The sequence below is a fragment of the Theropithecus gelada genome, chromosome 19 (assembly GCF_003255815.1).
Source record: "Theropithecus gelada isolate Dixy chromosome 19, Tgel_1.0, whole genome shotgun sequence".
Lineage (NCBI taxonomy): Eukaryota > Metazoa > Chordata > Mammalia > Primates > Cercopithecidae > Theropithecus > Theropithecus gelada.
In genome coordinates, this window is record NC_037687.1 from 26,978,205 (window position 1) to 27,001,532 (window position 23,328).

General features: G+C 57.8%; 3 protein-coding genes across 10 annotated transcripts in view; 1 reads left to right on the forward strand and 2 right to left on the reverse strand.

Annotated features, from left to right (window-relative positions):
• PNKP (polynucleotide kinase 3'-phosphatase) overlaps nucleotides 1-2,279 on the reverse strand; it is a 6,913-nt gene extending 4,634 nt beyond the window's left edge. The window contains exons 1-3 of one of the 2 annotated variants that reach the window (XM_025366621.1): nucleotides 2,166-2,279; nucleotides 1,754-1,917; nucleotides 1,089-1,135 (exon numbers count right to left, since the gene is read on the reverse strand). In XM_025366621.1, the coding sequence (XP_025222406.1) occupies nucleotides 1,089-1,135; nucleotides 1,754-1,904 (198 nt within the window). In that variant the 5' untranslated portion in view covers nucleotides 1,905-1,917; nucleotides 2,166-2,279. Of the gene's footprint in view, nucleotides 1-1,088; nucleotides 1,219-1,753 lie in introns of both variants that reach the window. The other variant, XM_025366620.1, reaches the window with a different exon arrangement.
• Nucleotides 2,280-3,460: 1,181 nt separating this feature from the next.
• AKT1S1 (AKT1 substrate 1) lies at nucleotides 3,461-12,629 on the reverse strand. 4 transcript variants are annotated; one of them, XM_025367397.1, is made up of 5 exons: nucleotides 12,443-12,629; nucleotides 7,203-7,588; nucleotides 6,110-6,187; nucleotides 5,849-6,018; nucleotides 3,461-4,417 (listed from the first exon to the last, which is right to left on the reverse strand). In XM_025367397.1, the coding sequence occupies exons 2-5, from the start codon at nucleotides 7,579-7,581 to the stop codon at nucleotides 4,274-4,276; spliced, it is 771 nt and encodes a 256-aa protein (XP_025223182.1). In that variant the 5' UTR covers nucleotides 7,582-7,588; nucleotides 12,443-12,629; the 3' UTR covers nucleotides 3,461-4,273. The 4 variants fall into 4 exon arrangements, with proteins under 4 accessions (XP_025223182.1, XP_025223180.1, XP_025223179.1 ...); XM_025367395.1 differs by lacking the exon at nucleotides 12,443-12,629 and adding an exon at nucleotides 11,512-11,630; XM_025367394.1 differs by lacking the exon at nucleotides 12,443-12,629 and adding an exon at nucleotides 10,858-11,552.
• TBC1D17 (TBC1 domain family member 17) lies at nucleotides 11,700-22,550 on the forward strand. 4 transcript variants are annotated; one of them, XM_025367374.1, is made up of 17 exons: nucleotides 11,700-12,020; nucleotides 12,416-12,514; nucleotides 12,771-12,845; nucleotides 14,199-14,322; nucleotides 15,500-15,707; nucleotides 16,275-16,386; nucleotides 16,475-16,633; nucleotides 16,997-17,125; nucleotides 17,206-17,309; nucleotides 17,886-17,980; nucleotides 18,486-18,602; nucleotides 18,692-18,792; nucleotides 18,891-18,990; nucleotides 21,273-21,370; nucleotides 21,517-21,633; nucleotides 22,039-22,125; nucleotides 22,223-22,550. In XM_025367374.1, the coding sequence occupies exons 1-17, from the start codon at nucleotides 12,000-12,002 to the stop codon at nucleotides 22,421-22,423; spliced, it is 1,947 nt and encodes a 648-aa protein (XP_025223159.1). In that variant the 5' UTR covers nucleotides 11,700-11,999; the 3' UTR covers nucleotides 22,424-22,550. The 4 variants fall into 4 exon arrangements, 3 of the variants coding, with proteins under 3 accessions (XP_025223159.1, XP_025223160.1, XP_025223158.1); XM_025367375.1 differs by lacking the exon at nucleotides 12,416-12,514; XR_003116878.1 differs by lacking the exon at nucleotides 11,700-12,020 and having other exon boundaries at nucleotides 12,171-12,514; nucleotides 21,965-22,125; nucleotides 22,223-22,543.
• Nucleotides 22,551-23,328: the final 778 nt, after the last annotated feature.

Below are 23,328 nucleotides of genomic sequence, written 5' to 3' on the forward strand. Positions count from 1 at the left end.
GGGGTTTCACCGTGTTAGCCAGGATGGTCTCGATCTCCTGACCTCGTGATCCGCCCGTCTCGGCCTCCCAAAGTGCTGGGATTACAGGCTTGAGCCACCGCGCCCGGCCCCCTCCCTCCCTTTCTTTAGACAGAATCTTGTTTTGTCGCCCAGGCTGGAGTGCAGTGGTGCAATCTCGGCTCACTGCAACCTCTGCCTCCCGGGTTCAAACGATTCTCCTGCCTCAGTCACCCGAGTAGCTGGGATTACAGGCACCCGCCACCATGCCCGGCTAATTTTTGTATTTTTAGTAGAGATGGGTTTTCGCCATGTTGGCCAGGCTGGTCACAAACTCCTGATCTCAGGTGATTCGCCCGCCTAAGCCTTCAAAAGTGCTGGGATTACAGGCGTGAGCCACCGCGCCTGGCCTCCTTGTCCAATTTCTAAGGGCTTGGACAGGTATCCACCCCACTGAAACAGGCAACACTTCTTTCTTTACTGGACACACCCCCTTCTCTCCTAGCCATATTTTTTCTTTTCTTTTTTGAGGCAGGTTCTCGCTGTCACCCAGGCTGAAGTACAGTGTGGTGATCACTGCTCACTGCACCCTAGACCTACTGGGCTCAAGGGATCCTCTCGAATAGCTGGAACTACAAGGACGCGCCACCATCCCCGCTAATTTTTTTTTTTTTTTTTTTTTTTGAGACGGAGTCTCGCTGTGTCTCCCAGGCTGGAGTGCAGTGGCGTGGTCTCGGCTCACTGCAAGCTCCGCCTCCCGGGTTCACGCCATTCTCCCGCCTCAGCCTCCCAAGTAGCTGAGACTACAGGCGCCCACCACCACGCCCGGCTAGTTTTTTGTATTTTTAGTAGAGACGGGGCCCGCTAATTTTTTATAGAGACAGGTTTCACCATGTCGCTCAGGCTGGTCTCGAACTCCTGGGTTCAAGCGATCTGCCCGCCTCGGCCTCCCAAAGTGCTGGGATTACAGGCTTGAGCCACAACGCCCGGCCCCAATCAGATTTTCCTAATGTACCACTTCACTGATGGCTTGCAATTCCTCCCCAAATCCCATCCCCAGGCCTTGCTGCCCCTTGCAGAGGTACTGATACCTGTTTCACTGCCACTGTCCGGGTCTCAGGATCTGCGACCAGTTCCACTGAGGATAGGAGGGATGGAGTCAGGATTTGCATCCTTGTGTGATTGGTTCCCTCATTTCTGGGGAGTGTGGCCTGCTTCAGGCTATAGCATCCATTCCGGAGGGAGTCAGAGGCAGTTTATTTCTACACGGGATTGGCTCCTTGACATGTAGTAGCCAGATGGTGGCACTAGGATTGCCTGACACTGGTCCTTCCTTGTAAGGGACAGGGAGGTACTTTTCTCTATAGAATTGGTTTCCTCCTTTACAAAAAATGTGGCTAGATACAGGTCCGGGACTTAGCCTGTTACCATCCATCCCAACCTAGTGACATTTATTTTTCTCCATAGGATAATTTTTCTCTTGACAAGGGTCGTTGCCTGTTTCTGGATTTCCAGATGGCCTGAGTACCATCCGCGCAGTGAACATCCTCCCGAAATTGGCTCGATCCCCTCTCCCCCAAAGGATCTAGCTAATTCTAAATCAAGCACAAACTTTCTCTTCCTGTGCGCCCTACAGAGCACCTTCTGACTTCGGGGCTGCCGGCACCACGCAATCCCGCGTAGCAGCCAAGCGTCCCTCTGGATTGTTCTCACTTTTGCAACAGGCCACACCCCCTCCAGCTCAGGCCCCGCCCACCTTGAGTCCTGGAGCACTTCCGGTCCGTGACCTGGGTCAGGGGTCCCCTGCCCAGGACCAGGGCTTGCCCGTCCGAGGGCAGGAAGATGGGAGGCGCTCCCCCAGGGGGGCTCTCGAGCCACAAGCGGCCCGGGGCCTCCACCTCGCCCATCCTGGGTGCCAGCCTGGGGAGCAGGTAAACGGGCTTGAGTGGCGCACAGCTCCAGTTTGCTACAGGAAGTCCCACTTCTTCCCACCTCCACTAGAACTTTCCCCATCATTAACTGCTCCGGAAGTCCCACCCCCTCGCCTGCCGCGGGTCGCGCCGTTTCCCAGGCGACAACGCGTGCTCCATCCCCGCGAGTTGGAATCCCCACTTCCCAAGGCACAGGCAGATAGCCTCGCACATGCCCCCGCCCCGCCCTGTACTCACCCGGGACCGCTGCTCTGGCTCACGGCCACTTCCGACCAGGGAGGTCCTGCCCGAGGCGCCCCGCTTGCAACACGGCCGGCGGCGCTCGGTTCTTCGGCGGACGGAAATGACTCGTGCCCTCGAGGGGGGCGGGGCCTGGGTTCCTCCCACAGCAGTCACGCCCCTTGCCCGACCCACTTTCCCTAGGGTCCCTCCACAGCCCTGACCTTCACGTCTTGCTGCAACGCGAGGCTCAGACCGGTAGCGGGGACTGGATCCTTCGTTAGCAGATTTGCCTCTTTCTAACTTGACTTCTAATTTTCATCCCAGGGAGGAAGCTTTTTTTCCCATCTGATGGTCATTGTCAGTCAAGGAAACCTCCGCCCACGACAGCGCCCCTAAATCCTTCTTTGGTATTACCCTCCATGTTTTAGTTTCCTCATCTATAAAGGGGATGATCCTTTCCACTTCGTGGGGTTACCATGATGATTAAAGGCGCTAACACGTCACAAAAGCTTTAAAAAATGTTTGGGTGGTAGTAAGCCCCGTTTAAATCTTATTTAGTGTTAGCATTCTTCCGGTAGTGGTCTGGTGGGAGATTACGTTTACCTGGTCCTAATTTCGAAGGTGGTTTCCACCTGCTTTCTAACCTCCAGCCTTTTTTTTTTTTTTTTTGGAGAAGGGGTCTCACTGTGCTGCCCAGGCTGATCTCGACCTCCTGGCGTCCTGTGATCCTCCCGCCTTGGCCTCCCAGCATGTTGGCCTTATAGGTGTGAGGCACCAAGCCCAGCTGCTGCAGTCCTTTTAAAATAGAAGACTCCCGGCTGGAGTTCCTGGCTTTGCTGGTGAATATGTGGCCTCTGGCTCCAACCATCACCCCAAGATTGGGGTCCATGGTCACACAAGACTGGAATGCTCTCCTCCACCCCATGAACCTCTTGTCTTCATATGTATAAAATGGGCACAGAGCCAGGTGCGGTGGCTGACTCCTGTAATCCCAGCACTTTGGGAGGCCCAGGCGGGTAGATCATTTGAGGTCAGGAGTTCGAGACCAGCCTGGCCAACATGGTGAAACCCTGTTTCTACTGAAAATACAAAAATTATCCGGGCGGCAGTGGCGCGTAATCCCAGCTACTCGGGAGGTTGAGGCAGGAGAATCACTTGAACCTGAGCGAGAGTGGGACCCTGTCTCAAAAATAAATAAATAAAATGGACACAGTCATTCCAACCCCCAGCTGTTCACTGATAATCAGACGTTGCCATTCGGTTTCAGAAAATGTTGAATGAACACTCACAACACACCACACATTTATCTGTCAGAGGTAAAACTCTTTAATCTCAGAGCGCCCTTCCCAACTGCCAATCCCCCAACCCCTCACTCTCTCCCCTACACCAGGGCCGGAGAGTGAGGGCCCCTGCCCCCCACCTTGGGTGGACGAGGGCCCTTTAAGGCACCTGTGGAGGTGGGGGGCGAGGGGCGGGAGCTGGTACCATCCTGGATGCAGGGACGGGCTTCGATTGGCAGGCTGTTGTGGGGATGGATGGAACCAATGAAAGGGGGTGCCAGAGGCAACGACCCCAGCCCCCGTAGTGTAAAGAATGTAAATTGAAGGCCCCAGGCCAATTCTGGGAACAGGAGGGCTTGGCCACGCCCCCACAGGAAGCTGGAGCCAATCAGGTGGGAGAACTCAGGAAAAGCGGACGATGACTATGCGGAGACTGGTCAAGCCCTTTAAGGGATTCGAGCCAATCAAAAATAAGAGCTGCCCACCGACTAGGGGATGGAGCCAATGACGTGCGAGCAAAGCCCTTGTCGCTAGGCGAAAAACAACGGAATTGACCCATTTAGCGCTTATAACTGAGCGAGCCAATCCCTTAATAGAAGAAATCTGTCGCTAGGCGGAGAGAGGCGACAGACCCAATCGGGAAACGGGACAGATCCCGCTCCTCGGCGCGGGAGGTCATGGGCTGGAAGGGCGACGTGGATTGGCAGAGACGGCTCAATCCTGGGAACGGGAACGCAAGGAGGCGGGTCCCGGATCGGCCTCAGATTGGCGGGCCCCGGGAGTGGGGCGGGGGCGTAGTGTGGGACGGGGCGGATGAGGCCCGGGACGCTCCCTCCCTGGGCCTCAGTATTTCCGCTTCAGCTTCTGGAAGTCGCTGGTGTTAAGCCGCGGCCGTGGCAGGTCTCCGAAGACCTGGGTGTCCTCGGCCTCTCTCAGCACCAGCGCGCGCATGCTTGCCGCGATACGGTCCAGGTCGGGCGAAGAGGGCTGCGGGGCGGGGGGACGACGACGGGGCGAGGTCAGCGCCGGCAGGGCACGCCCCCTACACCCACACGCAGCCCAGGGGTGCACCCTGGCTCCAAGCCCACTCCTAGCACGTCCCCGCCCTGCCAGTTGTGCCCTGCGATGCCCACTGCCAGCAATGCCCTTCCCATCTTGCTCCGCGTAGGAACCGTTCTACCCGGTTCAGACACCTCCTCCACGAAGCCTTCCTGCCCCTCTCCCTCCCCTTCTTGGCCTGGGACATTGCTTCCTACACATGGAAATGCTGTTGTCTGCTATCTATTAAGGCTGCGTGCACCCTCTCAAGGCTGAGGACCTGGGCTGGGATTTCAGTCATGTTCCAATCAGACCTCTACTGCTGACTAGCTGTGAGCAAGAGGTTTTGCTTCCCTAGGCCTCAGTATCCCCTTCTGAAAAATGGGAGCGGATAACAGGGTCTCTGTGAGGACTGAGATAATCAGCTGTTACTGCTTTATCATGTGGCCACTGCGCTACAGAAAAGATCCCTCCCTGTGTCAGCCCCCACCAAGGAGCGGTCCTGTCATTCTGCCTGCAGCTCCGGCACCTAGTACTGCCTCTACTACAGCCCCCGTCACCCTGAGCTGGGCCTGTCCCCTCGCAGGATGGGACCCGGAGACCCAGATCGGGAACTGGATCTGAGCCCAGTGGGAGACCAGCTCCTGGGCACAACACTCTGGAGGCCAGAGCGTTCAATTAACTGTGTTGCCATGAGTCACCAGCACAGACATCAGCAGCAGGAGGACCCTGGCTGCACCAGGCCCTGTTTCTGGTCTGCACATGAGGACTGCTGGTTTGCACATGAGGACACTGAGGCCTGAGGGGGAACTGTGGGGACCCAGGCCTCCTCCCTCAAAGCCCACAGCTCCTTCCTGAAACGCAGCTGGGTTCCAGTCCCAGCTCTGCCTCTCAAGGAAGTCACATGTCCCCTCTGCCTCAGTTTCCCCTCTGCTTCAGGAAGGCTCAGTGAAGGCCAGCCCAGCCCAGGAGCTTCAAACAGGGGTCACTACAAGGGATGAACAGGAGACCAGGGGGTGGGACAAATTCTGCAAAGGGCCAGGAATGTGCGGGGTGGGGATGGGAGGTGACCTAAACCCTCCAAGCCTCAGTTTCCCCACTGGAGGGCATGCCAGAATACCTGTGCCTTGCCCAGAGCAGGTGTTCTATAGAGGTGCTCCTGGAAAGGAGAGGCCTTCTCTATAAGGCACTAGGACACATGGTAAGGCTGCAATTGTTAAAACTGCAAGGCTCAGGTCCAAGAACTCGCCTCTTGAGGTTGAGGGAAGGATTCAGTTAGCTTATGAGTGGAAAGTGGCATCCACGCCGGAGGGCTTCCTGGAGGAGGCGGCTCAGAGCCCTTCCAGCTGCCCTCCCTACCTCCCCACATTTGCCCCTCACCGGCCCATTCTCCTCATCTGATGACCGCGCCTCTGTCCTCTTCTCCTTGAAGCCCCAGACGGGCACAGACACAGGCAGGGACTTGGCGTACTGCTGTGTGGGTAGGGCTGAGGCCGGGGGCACTGAGCAGGTTGGGGGGCCAGCGGGGGTCTCCTCACTCAGGCTGCCATCTGAAAGAGAGGGTGGATTTCAGCTTCTGTCACTGCCTTTGTGCCAGCCGCCTGCCCCCAGGTAGGGAGGGGAACAGCCTGGGACACTCACCGTCTGTACTCTCGGGGTCCGACTCACAGAAGGGAGGAAGGTCCTGGAGGGTGGCGTCCTCATCCATCACGAAGAGCCCTGTGGATGGCATGAGTCAGAGGCCCGGGCCAGTTAGAGGCCCTAGCATGCTCCGTGTGCCCTCCTCCTCAGCCACCGCCACCGCCACAGCCACCACCTCCACCTCCCTGCGGCTTCTGAGACCCTCTTCCTTCACCTCAAAAACAGCTTCCTCTAGCAGCCTGCCTGGTCATCGGCAGAAACACACTCAGTTTCTATGGATCTGTCACCTTCTCAGCTGCACACAACGGGCTGCTAACGTGAAACCTCTATGATCTGTTTGGGACAATGTGACTCAAAATACAGACTGAGAGAAATATGGGATGACTATGACCTCTGTTTCACAAATGGAGACCTGGAGGCCCAGAGAGGTTAAGTCACTTGCCCGAGGTCCCATGGCTACTAATGGATACCACCAGGATTTGAACTCAGGATGCCTGCCCTTCACCCTATGCGGGTTTTCTCTAGCAAGGTGAGCAGGCTGGCCATTTGTAATAACAACAAACGAGGACCTCCTAGTTACTGATCAAACTCCTACTAACTCCTCAAAGCCCTAGTGTTACAGCCCAGCCTCCGGGAAGTGCCCAACCCCCAAATTCCCCCCCCCAAAACAGTTGCTTGCTCCCTCCCTGGCTTCCTCAGATGTTGGCTGCATCCTGGACAACTCTTTAATTCCTATCGTGGCCTCCCAGGCCTTGTGGAAACAACTCTGGTTCTACCCATGTCCTGCTCCAGAGCCTCCCAACCCCGCACTGGGACTCCAATTCCTTGGCTAGACCGGGAGGCCCTTGAGAAAAAAGCCCGAGCCTGCTGTGTGTCCCTGTGCCCACCACTCCCAGCACAGAGCTGGCTCAGAGCAGGGAAGGGACTGGCTTTAGATCACACAGCAAGCCCCAGGCAAGCCTGTCTGGCTCCGGGGTCCTGAGACTGCACTTGCGTGGAAGTACTCAGGACTAAGCAGGTCACCCCCACAAAGCCTCCTGCAGGCACCTCATCAAGCACTGGGCCGCATCAGCCCCTACCCCTGCCCTCTCACCTCCATTATCACTGACGCCCAGCTGCTCCCCAGAGGTCTCTGTCTCTGTAGGCTCATCCTCTTCCTCCTCGTTGTCCTCCCTGGCCAGGGTAGGCCGGGGTGGGCTGGGCGTGGGGCTGGGTGGCTGTGGTGCTGGTGGGGGCGCAGGAGGCCGAGCAGCAGCGGCAGCCCTGTGGGCCAGCGCGATGTCGTGCAGGCAGCGACGTGCTGCCTCCGCCAGGGCTCCTCGGCCATGGGCAGCGTAGGCACAGGGGCCCGGGCGGGGTGGTGGCGGCGGGGCTGCGGTCAGCAGCACCAGCTCCGTGCCAGTCCGGGCCCGGAAGCGCTCAGCGGCCCCCACCACGGCCTCCCACAGCTCCTCGGGGCGCCCCGATGCCATCCGCGCCCTGCGGGCCAGAGCACGACAGAGGGGGCTGAGGTTTGGCTGCCTACACCATTGCCACCCACTCAGGGTGTCTGCCCGTCCTGTGGATGGCACTCACCCCCCTCCACCCACCTTGTCCCAGCGGTGCTGCGTGTCCTCCCCAAATCCCCTACTCCCCAGGATTCTCACCATCCAGCCCTCGCAGGCCCAGACCCTGGCGACGTCCTCTGCCCCAGCCCATTCCTCCTTCCCCTTTGGCCCTGCCCTGGCCTCTGTGTGAGCCACCAGCCACGTGAGCAGGGAGTACTGGAAAGTCAGGGGGTCCCAGCAGAGATGCCTCTCACAGTAAAACCTGCACCGGGTTCTGAAGACTGAGTACAAAAAAGCAGAATGAGCCGGGCACGGTGGCTCAGGTCTGCAACCCCAACACTTTGGGAGGCCGAGGCAGGCAGATCACTGAGCCCAGGAGTTCGAGGCCAGCCTAGGCAACATGTTGAGACCCCGTCTCTATTTCAAAAAAAAAAACGAAGAAGAAGAATTTCATTTGCTTTTTTTACTCTTTTAACATGGTGTCTAGAAAATTTAGAACTCCAAATGGGGCTTGCGTTGAATCTGATGGGTGATGCCACCCTGCTCCATCGCCCAGCCATCCCATCCAGAGTGTCCTGCACAAGGCCCAGGGGGTTCCTTCTGCACCCAGAGCTGATGCTACCCCTCGCCATAGTCCTCAGGACAGGGTCTCAGCCTTCAGCCTGCCCCTGGAGGCTCTGCGTGTTCTGGCCAACGCCAGCTCCCCGGCTATCCTGCCTCCATGGCCTTCCAGAGCCTCTCAGGCCCAAGGCCTTCAGAAAACGTGGTCCCTGACCTGGATGCTCTGTTCCCCACCAACCTTTCACTCATCCTAGGGCGGAAGAAACTTTCCCTCACCCCTAGATCCAGCCAGTCCCCTCCCTGGGGGGTCCCACAACATCAGAGTGGCCACCTTCCCAGCACACTTCCTTCCAGAGGGAACTGGCTGGTTCCATGACTGAGGCCTCAGCGAGAGCCAGAGCTGAACAAAGGTAAGAAATGGTGCTGGTGCTGCTCTCTGTGCTGGGAAATCCACGTGGCTTTTTCCTACAAGACTGTTCGGGCAGGTCCTCTGTCGTCCCTCATCCCCCAGGGTGCATCAGATGCCTTCCGGAGCCCATCTGATGCTGTGGGCTTCCTCCATGAGCACTCATGTCACCAGAGCTTGTGACAGCTGTACCCTGGCTGCCTCCTGCATCAGACTGTGAATTCTCCCAAGGTCAGGGATTTGTATTCACAGGACAGGTTGGCCCTAAGCAGACAATGCAGGGTGCGTCTCCTTACCGGGTGAGAAGAGCGAGGGTAGGGGGGCCGGGTCCTTGCCCTGACTCTGTCTCAAACCTGCTGTGTGACCTTGGACAGCTCACTGGCCCTCTCTGTGCCTCATTTTCTTCCCCATTAACCAGAGTGGTTGAGCCAGAGCTGCTGGGCTGTGGAAGAGGCTCCTTGGGGAGGCAGTGAGCACACTGCCACTGCAGGGATTCAGGCACAGCTGTGGTCCAGCCCACCAGGGTGAAGGGAGCAGGGAGTCTGGAGTTTGAATGAAATTTGCAGGCCCTTTATGACTCACGATCATAGATGTCGGTGTTTGCTGAGCACCTATTCAGTGCTGGGGTTCCACACCTGGCATCTCACCTCCCATCTGACTCACTCAGGGAGTTCAAAGCCCCGAGGGAAGTAAGAGGTTTATCCACCACTTCCCAGAAGCCACGCAACGACCCAAGATGGGATCAACCTTCTCATCCCACCCTTTCACCTACGCTATGAGGCAGGAGTTTTAGTTACAGTTCACTCCATTTTACAGTTGCAAACTCAGGCCCAGGGACAGTCAGCATCTTGAAGAGTCCGGTCCCACAACTGGAAGAGGCAGGGCTGGGACCTGGACTCTGACAGTCTAGATCCAGGGCCTGCTCTAAATCCTGACCGCCATCCTGCCTGCCTTTAGGAGGGCAGATATTATAATCTAGATGGAAAAGTGAGGCTCAGAGAGCTTAGGACACTGGCAAGAAAGCACACAGCTACACAGGGCACAAGTGGGGCTGAAACCGCTGACTGCCCAGCCTCCAAAACCCAATGAACTGGGGGGTACCCAGTGTCTCAAACACACCCCTCATGTCCTTCCTAGCTGATGGAGGAAGAAACTGAGGCTCGAAGCAAGAAGTGGCCGGTCCAAAGTCAACTGCCTGGCTGTGCTAGGCCTGGGGCTCTCACTTCCATGGGCCCCCAGCCCCTAATGACATTCGGAGAAGAGGGGGAGCGGGGGTCCCGGAGGAGGACGTCAGGATGAAACTCCCTGCCTGTACTCAATCTTGGAGGAGCCACGGGATTGAAGAGAGTGAAATAGGGTGAGTGGGTTGTGAGGGTTCCCCCAACTCAGGAGACATGAGCAAAAACGACAGGCGACTTCCACAGGCCTCTCTGCCAAGGTCCAGGGGCACCTGTAATGTTACCCAACAGGAGAGTAGCCAAGACCTGGCGGTCCTCCTTACCCTTGAGCTTCTAGAGGAGGTCCTGTTTCCTCCAAGGAGCTGAGAGATGGAGGAAGAACCCGCCCCGATGGAGAAGTTTCGTTTAAGATCAGGGAGAGATGAGACGAAAGTGAGACGTGTTCCCCACAGGAGGGGGAGCACGATGTGGCTGTCCTCTTTGGATGCGGGGAGGAGGGAAACAGCTAAGGAGAAGAAGGGTGGAACCACCCCTCCTGTCGAAATTTTAGTGGCCCACACCCCAAGATGTGAGGAACCCGAGCATGAACGCGGTAGCCACGGGTGGGGTGAGTGCCTGGGGCCAGGTTCAGCTGCCCCGAGACCTCCCAACCTCGCCCGTGGTCCAGGGAGGACCCACTGGTCTAGGAAGAAAACAGGAAATCCCGCCCAGGCGGAGGCCAGGACCGGAAGTCCCGCCTTTGGAAGGGCGAGGGGCGCCCCGAGGCCCCCCAAGCCATTCCCCGACCCCGTGGACGTGGTCCACGGCCCAAGTAGAGATCCCAGGCGCTCTGGACACCGCAAGGTGAGGCTGTCTAGGATTTGCCTCAGGTCTGACAGGACGATTCCCACAAGCGACCCCCTTCCAGCGCTCAGCAAAGGGTCGCTGGCGGACCTCTGCCCTCTGATCTGTGCAGGCCATACCCCTCCCGTGAGCCGCTCGCCCTCCCAGCGCCCCGCTGCCTCAGGACGGCCAAATCCTCCCCACACCGCGGTTCACAACGCCGCCTCCACTCACGTGCCCGTAGCCAGCATGGCCGGCCCGGCGCCGTCGCCGCCCTCAAAAGACATGGCGGCGCTTTGCGTCACGTCCGCGTAGTTGCCCCGCCTCCTCTCTGCACACTCCGCCTCCCTTATCGGGGGCCGCCCGAGATCAAGATGGCGGCCACAGGGGCTTCATCCGAACCAGTGGGCAATGGCGACGGCAGCGTGCCCATAAAAAAAATGGCGAAAAAAATGCTTCAGCTTTCTCGCCTAGAGCATTTCCATTTGCCCCCAACAATAATGGCCGTCCTCATAAGCTCGCTCATGACCACAGCAAACGAAGGCAAGCGACCTGACGTCACTGACCCACGATAAACTTCTTCGACAAAAGTGGAGGAAATCGGTGCTCGTTAACAACACGGCAGCCAACCGGTCTAATCAGCCCATAGTGTACATTGGCTCTCCCTCCCTCCAACCTGCTCCCATTCAGCACCAAAGCTGGCAAAGATCCAACACGGCAGCATTTCTTGCTTCGGTTTGCCAGGCTTCAAAATGGCGGCTCAGCCCGCTTTCTCGCGACGGTGACTCAGAAATTCGTTTGGGGCCGCTTCGTTTCTGGGGGCACTGACGGCTTCATCCCGTTATCCCGAGTCCCTCAGTGCCTCTTGTGGTGTCCAGCTCCTCTCACCTCCTCTTCTCTTATCCGTTCGGCTCTTCCAGCTGTCGCGCACCGCAGAGAGATGGGACACCCCCGTATTAACATGGCCTTAGCCGACCGGCTTAGGCCATGCCCTCGAGCAAAATGGTACCTCCTTGGCTTCAATTCCAGTATACAACATGGAGAAGGAAGTGGGCGTTTCGAGGCGTGCTTGCCCCAGGTGGTGCAGCTCTCAGACCCTCCCACTTGTTTACTTCGTGGCGAGAGGGAGAACACTGCGCCTGCGCACTCTCCGTAGCCGGCTCCACCTTCAGCGTCTGCGCCACGTGACTCCGATCCACCCTCGAAGTTCCAGTGGAATATCCCCCTTCTGGAAAAATGGTTTCACCCACTCTTTCTCTAGAACTGGTCGGGGCGCTACCACTGTCCGGTCCGGAGGGGAACTGTTTTCTCCGGAAGTGACCACAGGCTGACTCGGAAAAGAAGGAGGCGGGGCAGTGGGGCCTTCGGCGACGACTATGGAAGGAGCCGGCTACAGGGTAAGCACTGAGGACGCATTCCCTCGCTTCAGTGTATGCGAAACGCCCCGTCTGGTGATCAGCTCTTCCCTCAGGCCTTGCGAGTGCACTTGAGAAACTCCGATCTCTTATAAACGCGCCGTCACCCTCCCGTCTACCGCCCCAGGGAAGAACCTCTCATGGCCCCGCCCCCCGGCTCAGGCGACTCCTTGGGCCCTGCCCTCTGTGGAACGCACGCCAGCATCCGAACGGGGGCTGGACCATTCTCCCCGCCTTCGTCCTTGGGCAATGGCCCTCCCGGCCCCGCCCCCTGGGGATGGCTCCTCCCTGGGCCTGTCCCTATTGGCTCCCCAGGCCGGTCCCTCGCTGGTCGCCTTCTCTTGGGCCCCAGCCCTTGCTGGTTCCCCCCAACTCAGGTGGTGTTTGAGAAGGGCGGAGTGTACCTGCACACCAGCGCTAAGAAGTATCAGGACCGAGACTCCCTCATCGCTGGTGTTATCCGTGTCGTGGAAAAGGTGCGTTGGGAGGGAGCAGGGCTCGAACCCGCTCCGAGCGGGATGCAGGCGCTCTGGGATGCAAGCGGGAACTGTAGGAGTTTGGTCTGGCGGTCGGCAGTGGGACCTGAAGAAGGCTGGGGGTGGGAACTGGAATGAGGGGCGGGACTTTGAAAGGCCGAGGGTAGAAACTGGGAAAGTTTGGAAATTTGCAACGGAAAGTTTTGGGAATGTGGTTTGGGGAGCGCCTCTAACCCCGCCTCCCTCCTTCCCCTAGGACAATGACGTCCTCCTGCACTGGGCTCCTGTAGAGGAGGCTGGAGATTCCACCCAAATCCTCTTCTCCAAGAAGGTAGGCTCCACCCGCTTTGCCCTTCTCCACTCACTTTTCTTCTGGGTCCGTGCTGTTGTAAGTCATTTGAGGGACTTGTGTACAATCCCAGAGCTACCCATGGGGCATGTGTGACCCTGTCTGGGCTTGGGTACTCTGCCCCTTGGTTTGCTCCTCTCTGTGAAATGGGCAGAGGATGCCCATTCAAGGAAAGAGAGCAGGGACCATGAGACACACAGTCGTGGGGACGGCTGACTCCTCTCTCCCTTTGCTTCGTGGGAGATCCCTCCCAGGGTGCAAGATGTGGATTCAATTTGCTTGAAGGGAGGTGGCATTTCCTCTGGTGCCATAGGACAGGGCCTGACAGCCTACTCACCCACTTCGTCACTGCTCCTGCCTTTCCCTTCGTTATATCTCCTGAGACTTCCCGTGGCTAGACCCCATCCTGGGCAACTCTGAGACCCAGAGATAAGCCAGATGCAGACCCACCTAAGCCCTCACCCTTACTCATTTTTTGAGAAACTGATAGATTTCTCACTTTTTGAGAAACACAGCCAAGGCACAAGGAAGTTGTATTACATCATTTCCGCTTTTCAGGTTGCCCTGCATCTGGTTGGTAGAACTTGTCATGTGTCCTGGATTCCAGCTGCAAAGAAACCTGGGAAATGTAGTGTTTTTGTTTGTTTGTTTGTTTTTAAGACAGTCTCACTGTCTCAAAGAGTGCAAAGTGGTATCTTACTGTGGTTTTGTTTTGTATTTACCTAGCGAGTACCAACATTGTCTTTAAGCACTCCACAGTCTGACTACAGAGCCACCTGCTGTGTAGCATGGACCTTCCCACGCACTGGGAGACATGGGGCCAAGTCCTGGCTCTCTCTCTGGTTGCGTTGGGTGACCCTAAGCAAGTGCTGTACCTTCTTTTTCTTTTCTTTTTTTTTTTTTGTTAATTTTTTTTTAAAGAGACGGAGTTCCTCCCTTGTTGCCCAGGCTGGAGTGCAACAGCGCAATCTCAGCTCACTACAACCTCCGCCTCTCGGATTCTAGCAATTTTCCTTCCTCAGCCTCCTGAGTAGCTGGGATTACAGGCATGCGCCACCACGCCCAGCTAATTTTTTTGTATTTTTTTTTTTTTTAAGTAGAAACGGGGTTTCACCATGTCAGCCAGGCTGGTATCGAACTCCCACCTCAGGTGATCTGCCCGCCTCAGCCTCCCAAAGTGCTGGGATTACAGGCGTGAGCCACTGCACCCAGCCTGCTGTGGCTTCTTTGTGCCTCAATTTCCCTGTTTATTCGATGGGACTATCTTCCAGGGTAGCCTCAAGGCTCAGATCTGCATCCCTAGCCCTTTACTGTCTGCTCCTTTCCTCCCCTAAGGACTCCAGTGGGGGTGACTCCTGCGCTTCTGAGGAGGAGCCAACCTTTGACCCTGGCTATGAACCTGACTGGGCCGTCATCAGCACTGTGCGGCCACAGCCCCGCCACTCAGAGCCCACGAGAGGTAGGCTGAGGTGCGGCCCTTGGGAAGCACGTGTGGGCCAGGTAGGACACATCTTGCCCTCAGTGGTCATGGCTCCAGAGGCTTTGCTGCTCACAATCAAGAAGGCCACCAGGCCGGGCGCTGTGGCTCAAGCCTGTAATCCCAGCACTTTGGGAGGCCGAGATGGGCGGATCACGAGGTCAGGAGATCGAGACCATCCTGGCTAACACGGTGAAACCCCGTCTCTACTAAAAAAATACAAAAAACTAGCCGGGCGAGGTGGCGGGCGCCTGTAGTCCCAGCTACTCGGGAGGCTGAGGGAGGAGAATGGCGTAAATCCGGGAGGCGGAGCTTGCAGTGAGCCGAGATCCGGCCACTGCACTCTGGCCTGGGAGACAGAGCGAGACTCCGCCTCAAAAAAAAAAAAAAAAAAAAAAAAGAGAAGGCCACCAGTCACCACCTTCCAGTCCCAGGAGCAAGGAAGTGAAGCGGAGTACAGGACTGTCCCAGCCCAGGTCAGCATGGCCAGTGTCTCTGAGGTCGCAGCCTTGCTCATCCTGCTGGGCTCCTGGATTGGCTGCGGGTGCCCCCACACCAGGCCTGCCCCTGAGGTTCGAGGCTGGTGGGGTGGTAGATGCAGCCAGTCAGGGTGATTTGCACCATCCTGGGGTCACACAGGGTGCAGGGGACATCCAGAGAAGGCACCGGACCCTCTGGGGAATGGAGAGCCCTTCCAGGAAGAGGTGATGCTGGAACTTGGCACTGAGGGACTCTTGGGAGTTGTCTCTTCGGGCAGAGAGAGCAGCCCGTGCAAGCCAGAGGCAGGCGGCCCTGGTGTGTTTAGGGAGCCTCTGGCCTTTCATTGTAGCTCAAGTGTGGGATTTTGAGTGAAGAAGGGTTGGAGGTAAGATAGGCAGGGGCGACAGACCTGAGGGGCCTCAAGTGCCAGGTTGAGGAATAGGGCCCTTACCCTGCAGGTTGAGGGGTGCCTAGGAAGGTTCTGGAAAGGCACATGTCCACTGGGCTGCCCTCCCATCTCACTCATTTGTGCTTCCAAGTAATGTGAGGCCAGGCGCAGGGGAATGGCTTGTGGCGGGGCCGTCAGGAGATGCCTGTGCCAAAGGAACATCCTGGGTTGAGGTTGATGAGGCCGGCTCTGGCCTCTCATACCTCCCCCAACACAGCGCCATCTCCCCAGGTGCAGAGCCCAGCTGCCCCCAGGGCTCCTGGGCCTTCTCAGTGAGTCTGGGGGAGCTCAAGTCCATCCGCCGCTCCAAGCCCGGCCTCAGCTGGGCCTACCTGGTTCTGGTGACCCAGGCTGGAGGCTCCCTGCCCGCACTGCACTTCCACCGCGGGGGCACCCGCGCCCTGCTCCGCGTCCTCAGCCGCTACCTGCTGTTGGCCAGGTGAGCTCTCTCCCAGTGCTGGGCCTTAAACCGGGCCCAGTTCCTCCATGGCTGCAGCGTGACCCCTCGGGGCTGTGAAAGAAACACAACTCACACTGATTTAAAGGAAGGCAGAGAGAGTTGACCAGCACATATAACCAAAAAATGAAAAGGGAGTATTGATTTCAGGCAGGACCCAGGTCCCAAAATGTTGGAAACAGTTATCCTTTTTCCCCCTGAGTTTGTCATTCTCTGAGCCCCCAGTATCGCTGGCTTAACAACCCCGCTGGATGGAAAGCACCTCTTCCCCCCCCATTCCAACAAGATCCCAGAGCTGCCTCTCATTGGCTCGTCCCTGAGTCAGTTACAGTGGACCAGAAGGTGAAAGGCCCTCATTGGCCAGCCCCAAGTCACACGCCCACCCCTGGGCTCCAGCTCTGGTCCTCCTGTAACAGCATCCCCCGAAATCAGGGATTCCCAGGGGTGGTTGTGACGCTGCAGCTGGAATGGATGTCGGCCGAGCACAGACAGCCTGGGACACTGGGCCCCTAACTGTGCATCACATGTGCGTCACCTCCCGCCTCCCAGCTCCCCGCAGGACTCCCGCCTCTACCTTGTCTTCCCCCACGACTCCTCTGCCCTCTCCAACTCCTTCCACCACCTGCAGCTCTTTGACCAGGACAGCTCCAATGTGGTATCTGTGAGTGTCCTGGGCACCAGGCCTGGCGGGTGTGGGCAGGGAGGGACGAGAAGGGGCGGGCCGTGAACTTCTTTGGCCTCGTCCCCAGCGTTTCCTCCAGGATCCCTACTCCACCACCTTCAGCAGCTTCTCCCGAGTGACCAACTTCTTCCGGGGTGCCCTGCAGCCACAGCCCGAGGGAGCCGCCTCCGACCTTCCCCCGCCACCTGACGATGAGCCCGAGCCTGGGTTCGAGGTCATTTCCTGTGTGAGTAGTGAGTGGACCCTCCCTGTTATTTCTGGCCATGTCTCCTTGGGCGCATGATTTCATTTCCCTGGGCCTCAATTTCCTCCTTGGTAAAATGGGGACGGTAATGGGACCCTCTCAGGGGATGCATGAGGAAAGCACTCATGGCTGTGCCAGGCACTATGAGCACCCGCTCGCTCCTATTGGGGGACCCCTCCTAACTGCGGGGTGACTTGGCTGCTGAGCCCCAGAAGAGGCTGCTGCCCGCCCCTGAATGTTAGTTATTCATCAAGCTAAGAAGCGCCCTGAGCTTATGGACTGAGGCTGGGTTGGGTCCCCCCACTGCCCTACCGAGCCCCGGGCTCACTTGCCCTTCACCTGCAGGTGGAGCTGGGGCCTCGGCCAACCGTGGAGCGGGGCCCTCCAGTTACAGAGGAGGTGTGGGCGCGCCACGTGGGCCCTGAGGGCCGCCTGCAGCAGGTACCCGAGCTGAAGAATCGGATCTTCTCAGGGGTAAGTGCCAGGGCAGGTAGGAGGATGGGGCAGGGCCAGAACAAGGCCCCACTGAGCTGCCTGCCCTCCTGCACCCCCAGGGTCTGAGCCCCGGCCTGCGGCGTGAGGCATGGAAGTTCCTCCTGGGGTACCTCAGCTGGGAAGGCACAGCTGAGGAGCACAAGGCCCACGTTCGCAAGAAAACGTGAGTCCTCAGGAGGCCCTGCCAGGTGTGACACCTGGTGCCTCTTAGGGCACCAGTGGGCAAGTTCTGTGGACACTGGTTGTGAGCCTGCTGTATCTGGGCACCATCCTGCGCCTGTGGAATACGTCAGTGATCAAGCCAGACCCATCCTCGCCCCTGTGTGGTCTGTCTCCTGTCTCCATTGCAGTTTTCGTTCCTGTGCCATACTGTTTTAATGATCACAGTTTTGCAGCATGTTTCATAATCTAGGAGGGCCCATCTCTCCTCATTCCTGGTGTAGGTTATGTACCTGCCAGGCACTGAGGATGCAGCAGTGCTGGACGGTTCCCTGTCCCTGGTGTTCTGTCCAGTGGGGGGTGACAAATTTTCACCAAAAACCCACAAGGCTATGTAGTGAGAGATACCAGGAAGGTGAAGCATAAGGGATGGTGGTAAAAATGACAAAGTGACTTGCTTGGGTCTGTGTGGTCAGGGAGGGGCTCTGCAGGGCTGACTTGGGAGGTGGCGCCAGGCTGGGAGGTCTCTGGGTGCCGCAGAGAGTGGTGGCCTCACATCTTGTTTCCCTCTGCCACTCAGGGATGAGTATTTCCGCATGAAGCTGCAGTGGAAATCTGTGAGCCCTGAGCAGGAGCGGAGAAACTCACTCCTGCATGGATACCGCAGCCTCATCGGTCGGTGTCAGGGGTGGCGCTCAGGGTGGATGGGAGCAGGGAACCACAGGAGGGCCTCAGGCACGGGTGCGAGGGGCAGATAGAGGGAGCCCCCTGCCTCCCCAAGACCAAGAAGAGGGCATCTGGGGGAAAGCGGCATGGGCCATTGGGGAATGGCCTTGTGGGAGCAAGGCCAGGGACAGGACGGGAAAGAAGGGGAGCCTGGCTGCCTTGGGGCCCAGTCTCAGTTCTGTCGGTGCCTCGAGATCTTGGCAAGTGATTCTGCCTCCCTGTGCCTCAGTTTCCCCTGCTGTGGGAGGATACAGCAAGCTGGTGAGCAGGAGGCCCGCACCTCGCAGCAGGAGCATCAGCGATGGTTTCTAGAACCAGCTCCGCTTCTGCCCAAGAGCGAACCCCGAGGCTGGGGGCTGCTGGCAGGAGAAGCAGTGGGGGCTGGCACTGGTGGCCTGCAGGGATGGGCCCCCCTACCCTTCTCACCTTTGCTCCCTGCACCCGCTCCCCACAGAGAGAGACGTGAGCCGCACTGACAGGACCAACAAGTTCTACGAGGGTCCCGAGAACCCGGGGCTGGGGCTGCTGAACGACATCCTTCTCACCTACTGCATGTACCACTTCGACCTCGGTGGGTGCCAGGCCTGGGGCCGGGCGGGGCCTGGGCTGTCCAGGGGAGCGCTGTGGGCTTGGCTGCAGCCTGACTCTGTGTCCCCCCAGGCTACGTCCAGGGCATGAGTGACCTTCTCTCCCCGATCCTCTACGTCATTCAGAATGAGGTGGATGCTTTCTGGTGTTTCTGTGGCTTCATGGAACTCGTGGTGAGGCTCGGGTCAGGGGTGGCACACAGGCCTGTTGAGCAATCAGAGGTCCTGGCACCTCACAGGGCCTGCTCTTCCCCCCTCCTTCCGTCCCATAGCAAGGGAACTTTGAAGAGAGCCAGGAGACTATGAAGCGGCAACTCGGGCGACTGCTGCTGCTCCTGAGGGTGCTGGACCCCCAGCTCTGCGACTTCCTGGGTATGTCTCTCGGGCGGGTGGGCAGGAGACAGTGGGGCCATAGACCTTACCAGATTCTCTGGTAGTAGCAGCCACAGGTGGCGTCCTGGACATTGGGTCCTGATCCAAACAAGAGAAACATCCCCACGCAACCTAGAACGTAGAGGCAGAATTGCGGTTTGAAGCAAAACGTCACCAAATGCGACACACAGGGACACTGACTCACCCCATCCTCGTGCTCACCTAGATCCTGTTTGGGCTTTGCCTTAGGCTTAACTTGCAGGGTATTTTTCAGAAATAAGGACCTAGGCGTTCCTGCCACTTCTTATCTCCACCTAGCTGTGGCTCACTTTCAACCAGGAATCAGAAACTGGTTCTCTGGGCCATGGGGCTGGGGGTGCTGCATCCCGGCTTTAACATTTTTATTTTTCGGCCAGGCACAGTGGCTCACGCCTGTAATCCCAGCACTTTGGGAGGCAGAGGCAGGTGGATCACTTGAGGTCAGGAGTTCGATACCAGCCTGACCAACATGGAGAAACCCTGTCTCTACTAAAAATACAAAATTAGCCAGGCCTGGTGGCACACGCCTCTGATTCCAGCTACTCAGGAGGCTGAGGCAGGAGAATCGCTTGAACCTGGGAGGTGGAGGTTGCAGTGAGCCAAGATCACACCATTGCACTTCAGCCTAGGCAACAAGAGCAAAACCCCAACTCAAAAAAAAAAAGAAAAAAAATATATGTATATATATATTATTATTATTATAGTATATATTATTTATTACTTAGTCAATGTAAAAACTGCAGGAAGTTAAGATGAAGAAAAATAAGTAAGACTGGGCGTGGTTGTTCATGCTTGTAATCCCAGTGCTTTGGGAGGCCGAGGTGGGCAGATCACCTGAGGTCAGGAGTTCGAGACCAGCCTGGCCAACATGGTGAAACCCTGTTTCTACTAAAAATACAAAAATTAGCCGGGCGTGGTGGTGCATGCCTGTAATCCCAGCTACTCGGGAGGCTGAGGCAGGAGAGTCACTTGAGCCGAGGTCCCACCACTGCACTCCAGCCTGGACGACAAAGCGAGACTCTGTCTCAAAAAAAAAAAGAAAAAAGCAAGTTAAAATTGCTGTTTGATATCATTATTTTTCTTGAGTGCAGATGGTGATGATAATAAGTTAAACTTATTCATGGACGTTTCTTCGACGCTTTGGGACCCCTGGGGGAGGGAGCTGAGATACTCTGTCCTCACCTTACTGATGAGGAAACTAAGCCATAGAAAAGCGTCACCTCCTAGGGCACAAGGACAGAGGATGCCTCTGTGTCATTGAAAGTCTTCGGAAACATCACTTTTCTTGACTGCACGGCATTGTGTCCTGCAAGATGTGGTAGAATTGATTTAACTTGACCTGCCGGAGATTCGGGTCCTTTGCAGGTTTTCATCACAGTGCATGGTCTGGGTCATATCTTTAGGTTCACTTCCAAGAAGTGGAATTTTGTTCAGGACAGTGCTTGTTTCCACAGCTCTGGAAAGTTTGTCCTCCATTGTTACTTTCCTAAAAAGTTAGAATGCTCAGGCTCTCATTCTCATTTGAGTTAACTTGGGGGAAAAAAAGGTTCGACACCAGCTTAATTTTTTTTTTTTTTCTTTTTGAGATGGAGTCTCGCTCTGTTGCCCAAGCTGGAGTGCAGTGGCGTGATCTTGGCTCACGGCAACCTCTGCTGCCTGAGTTCAAGCAATTCCCCTGCCTCAGCCTCCCAAGGAGCTGGAATTACAGGGGTGTGGCACCATGCCCAGCTAATTTTTGTATTTTTAGTAGAGACGGGGTTTCACCATGTTGGCCAGGCTGTATTTTTAGTAGAGACGGGGTTTCACCATGTTGGCCTGGCTGGTCTCGAACTCCTGACCTCAGGTAATCCACCCGCCTTGCCCTCCCAAAGTGCTGGGGTTATAGGAGTGTGCCATCACACCTGGCCCTCAGCTTAAATTTTTGCTATCATATCTAGGACTGCCAGTTTCCTTAGGCCTCACCAGCAGCGGGCACTGAGGTCTGTTTCCTCGGGCGTGCTGGGCGTCCTGCCTCCCTTCCATGTCCATGGCAGATGTGGAAGTATAATAGCACACTTCCTCTGGAGAGTGGGAGGAAGAAGGGGCAGGGCCCGCTTCAGAGCTGTTTCTGTCTCACCTCCGAGGTTCCCAAGCCAGGCATAAGTCACTTGTCTAGACTTGGGGACGGTGTTCCAGTCAGGATGACATCTCAAACTCAGTCCCAGCACTGGGCAAGGCTGAGTGGGCTCCATGTCATCCCCCAGATTCCCAGGACTCTGGCTCTCTCTGCTTCTGTTTCCGGTGGCTGCTCATCTGGTTCAAGAGGGAATTCCCCTTCCCGGATGTCCTTCGGCTGTGGGAGGTGGGCCAGCCAGTTTGGGCTAGAACTGAAGGGCTGGGCTCGCCTGCCCCGGGAGAGACTGGGAGGTTGGGTGGAGAGGGGCAGGCCCTGGTGAGACCTCAGGCCCAGGCTGGGTCATCACCCCTCCCTCCCTTCCGCACCCTCAGGTGCTGTGGACAGGGCTCCCTGGCCCCAATCTGCACCTGTTGGTGGCCTGCGCCATCCTGGACATGGAGCGGGACACCCTCATGCTGTCCGGCTTCGGCTCCAATGAGATCCTCAAGGTGAGGCTCTGGCTCCCTCCCGGCCCGTCCCCGCCCTGTCCACCCTGAGCTGGGCGCTGCCCAGGGCCGCAGTACCTCCGGGGAGCAGGTGTTCAATGTGGGATTATTGAAAGCCTGGTTAGCTGGGAGCGCAGTGGGGGTGGGGCCGCGTAGCTTTCCCTCCTGCCCCATCCCGGGCCTGATCCCAGCAAGGTCCTCAGGGCAGGTGGGTGGGGACCTGCCCTCCCCTAGTACTGGCTCAGAACGCTCCCAGAGGCCTGAGAAGCATGACTCGCCCAGCGCGCCTCTGAGCCCCAGAGGGCCAGCCCGGTGTGTCTTCATTGTTTCCCAGCACGAGCCACAGAGTGGGCGCTCGGGCGGAGGTGGCTGAGTGCTGACTGGCGCCTGACCCACCCCCTCCCGCAGCACATCAACGAGCTGACTATGAAGCTGAGCGTGGAGGACGTGCTGACGCGCGCCGAGGCCCTGCACCGCCAGCTAACCGCCTGCCCCGTGAGTCCCCCGCCCGCCCCGCAGCACCCCCGCCCGAACCCCGCCCCCATCTCACCTTCACCTTCCGCTTTTGGCTTCCCTCACCCCGCGCCTCCAGGAGCTGCCCCACAACGTGCAGGAGATCCTGGGGCTGGCGCCGCCCACAGAGCCCCACAGCCCCTCGCCCACCGCCTCCCCGCTGCCGCTGTCGCCCACCCGGGCCCCGCCCACCCCGCCGCCCCCCACGGACACAGCTCAGCAGCCCGACAGCAGCCTGGAGATCCTGCCGGAAGAGGAGGACGACGGCGCAGACTCCTAACCCCGCCCGGCAGCCTTGTTCTGCACAGGCACTTTAGACCGAGCCAGGGACACCTGCGAGGGGCCGGGTGCACTCCGCCGCCCTACTGATAAGCTGGCTTCATTAAACTGACACTTCTCATGTGCAATTGGCTTCTTGTTGGTGGGAGGAAGGCTGCCAAGTGGGCTCTGACCTGGGTGGGGAGGGGATGGTGGCTGGGCAGAGCCTAGGGTGAATGATTGGGGTTTGTGGAGGCAGGGCTCCCTGAGTTGCCTGACTTGTTTTTTTGTTTTATGAGATGGAGTCTTGCTCTGTCGCCCAGGCTGGAGCGCAGTGGTGGATCTCGGCTCACTGCAGCCTCTACCCTCCGGGTTCAAGCAACTATCCTGCCTCAGCCTCCTGAGTAGCTGGGACTACAGGCGTGCGCCACCACACCCGGCTAATTTTTGTATTTTTGGTAGAGACGGGGTTCCACCATGTTGGCCAGGCTGGTCTTGAACTCCCGACCTCAGGTGATCTACCTGCCTTGGGCTCCCAAAGTGCTGGTATTACAGGCGTGAGCCACCGCACCCGGCCTGATTTGGGGTTTCTGGAAGAGGATAGGGTGCTCTGGGCTGCGGCTGCGACCTGGTAGTTGTGTGGGAACACTTCCCGGACATAACCAAGGTGGAAGGGCCTGCAGAGTTGCACTCTGGGGAGCCTGCCCTCCCAGCTGCTGCTTGTGAGAAAAATCACCTCCTGTTAAGCCACTGTCAGCCGGGCTTTCTGTTACTTGCATTAGGGCCCATCTGTGCTTCAGCCTCGTGGCAGTCGGAGGTGGTCGTTGTGATTGCCATTTCCCGGTGGTGCATGGCATCCGTCCGGTTCCCTTCTATGCGCCCCCTCCCACCCTCCCATGGAGCCCCACTGTCCAGGAAGAAGTGAGG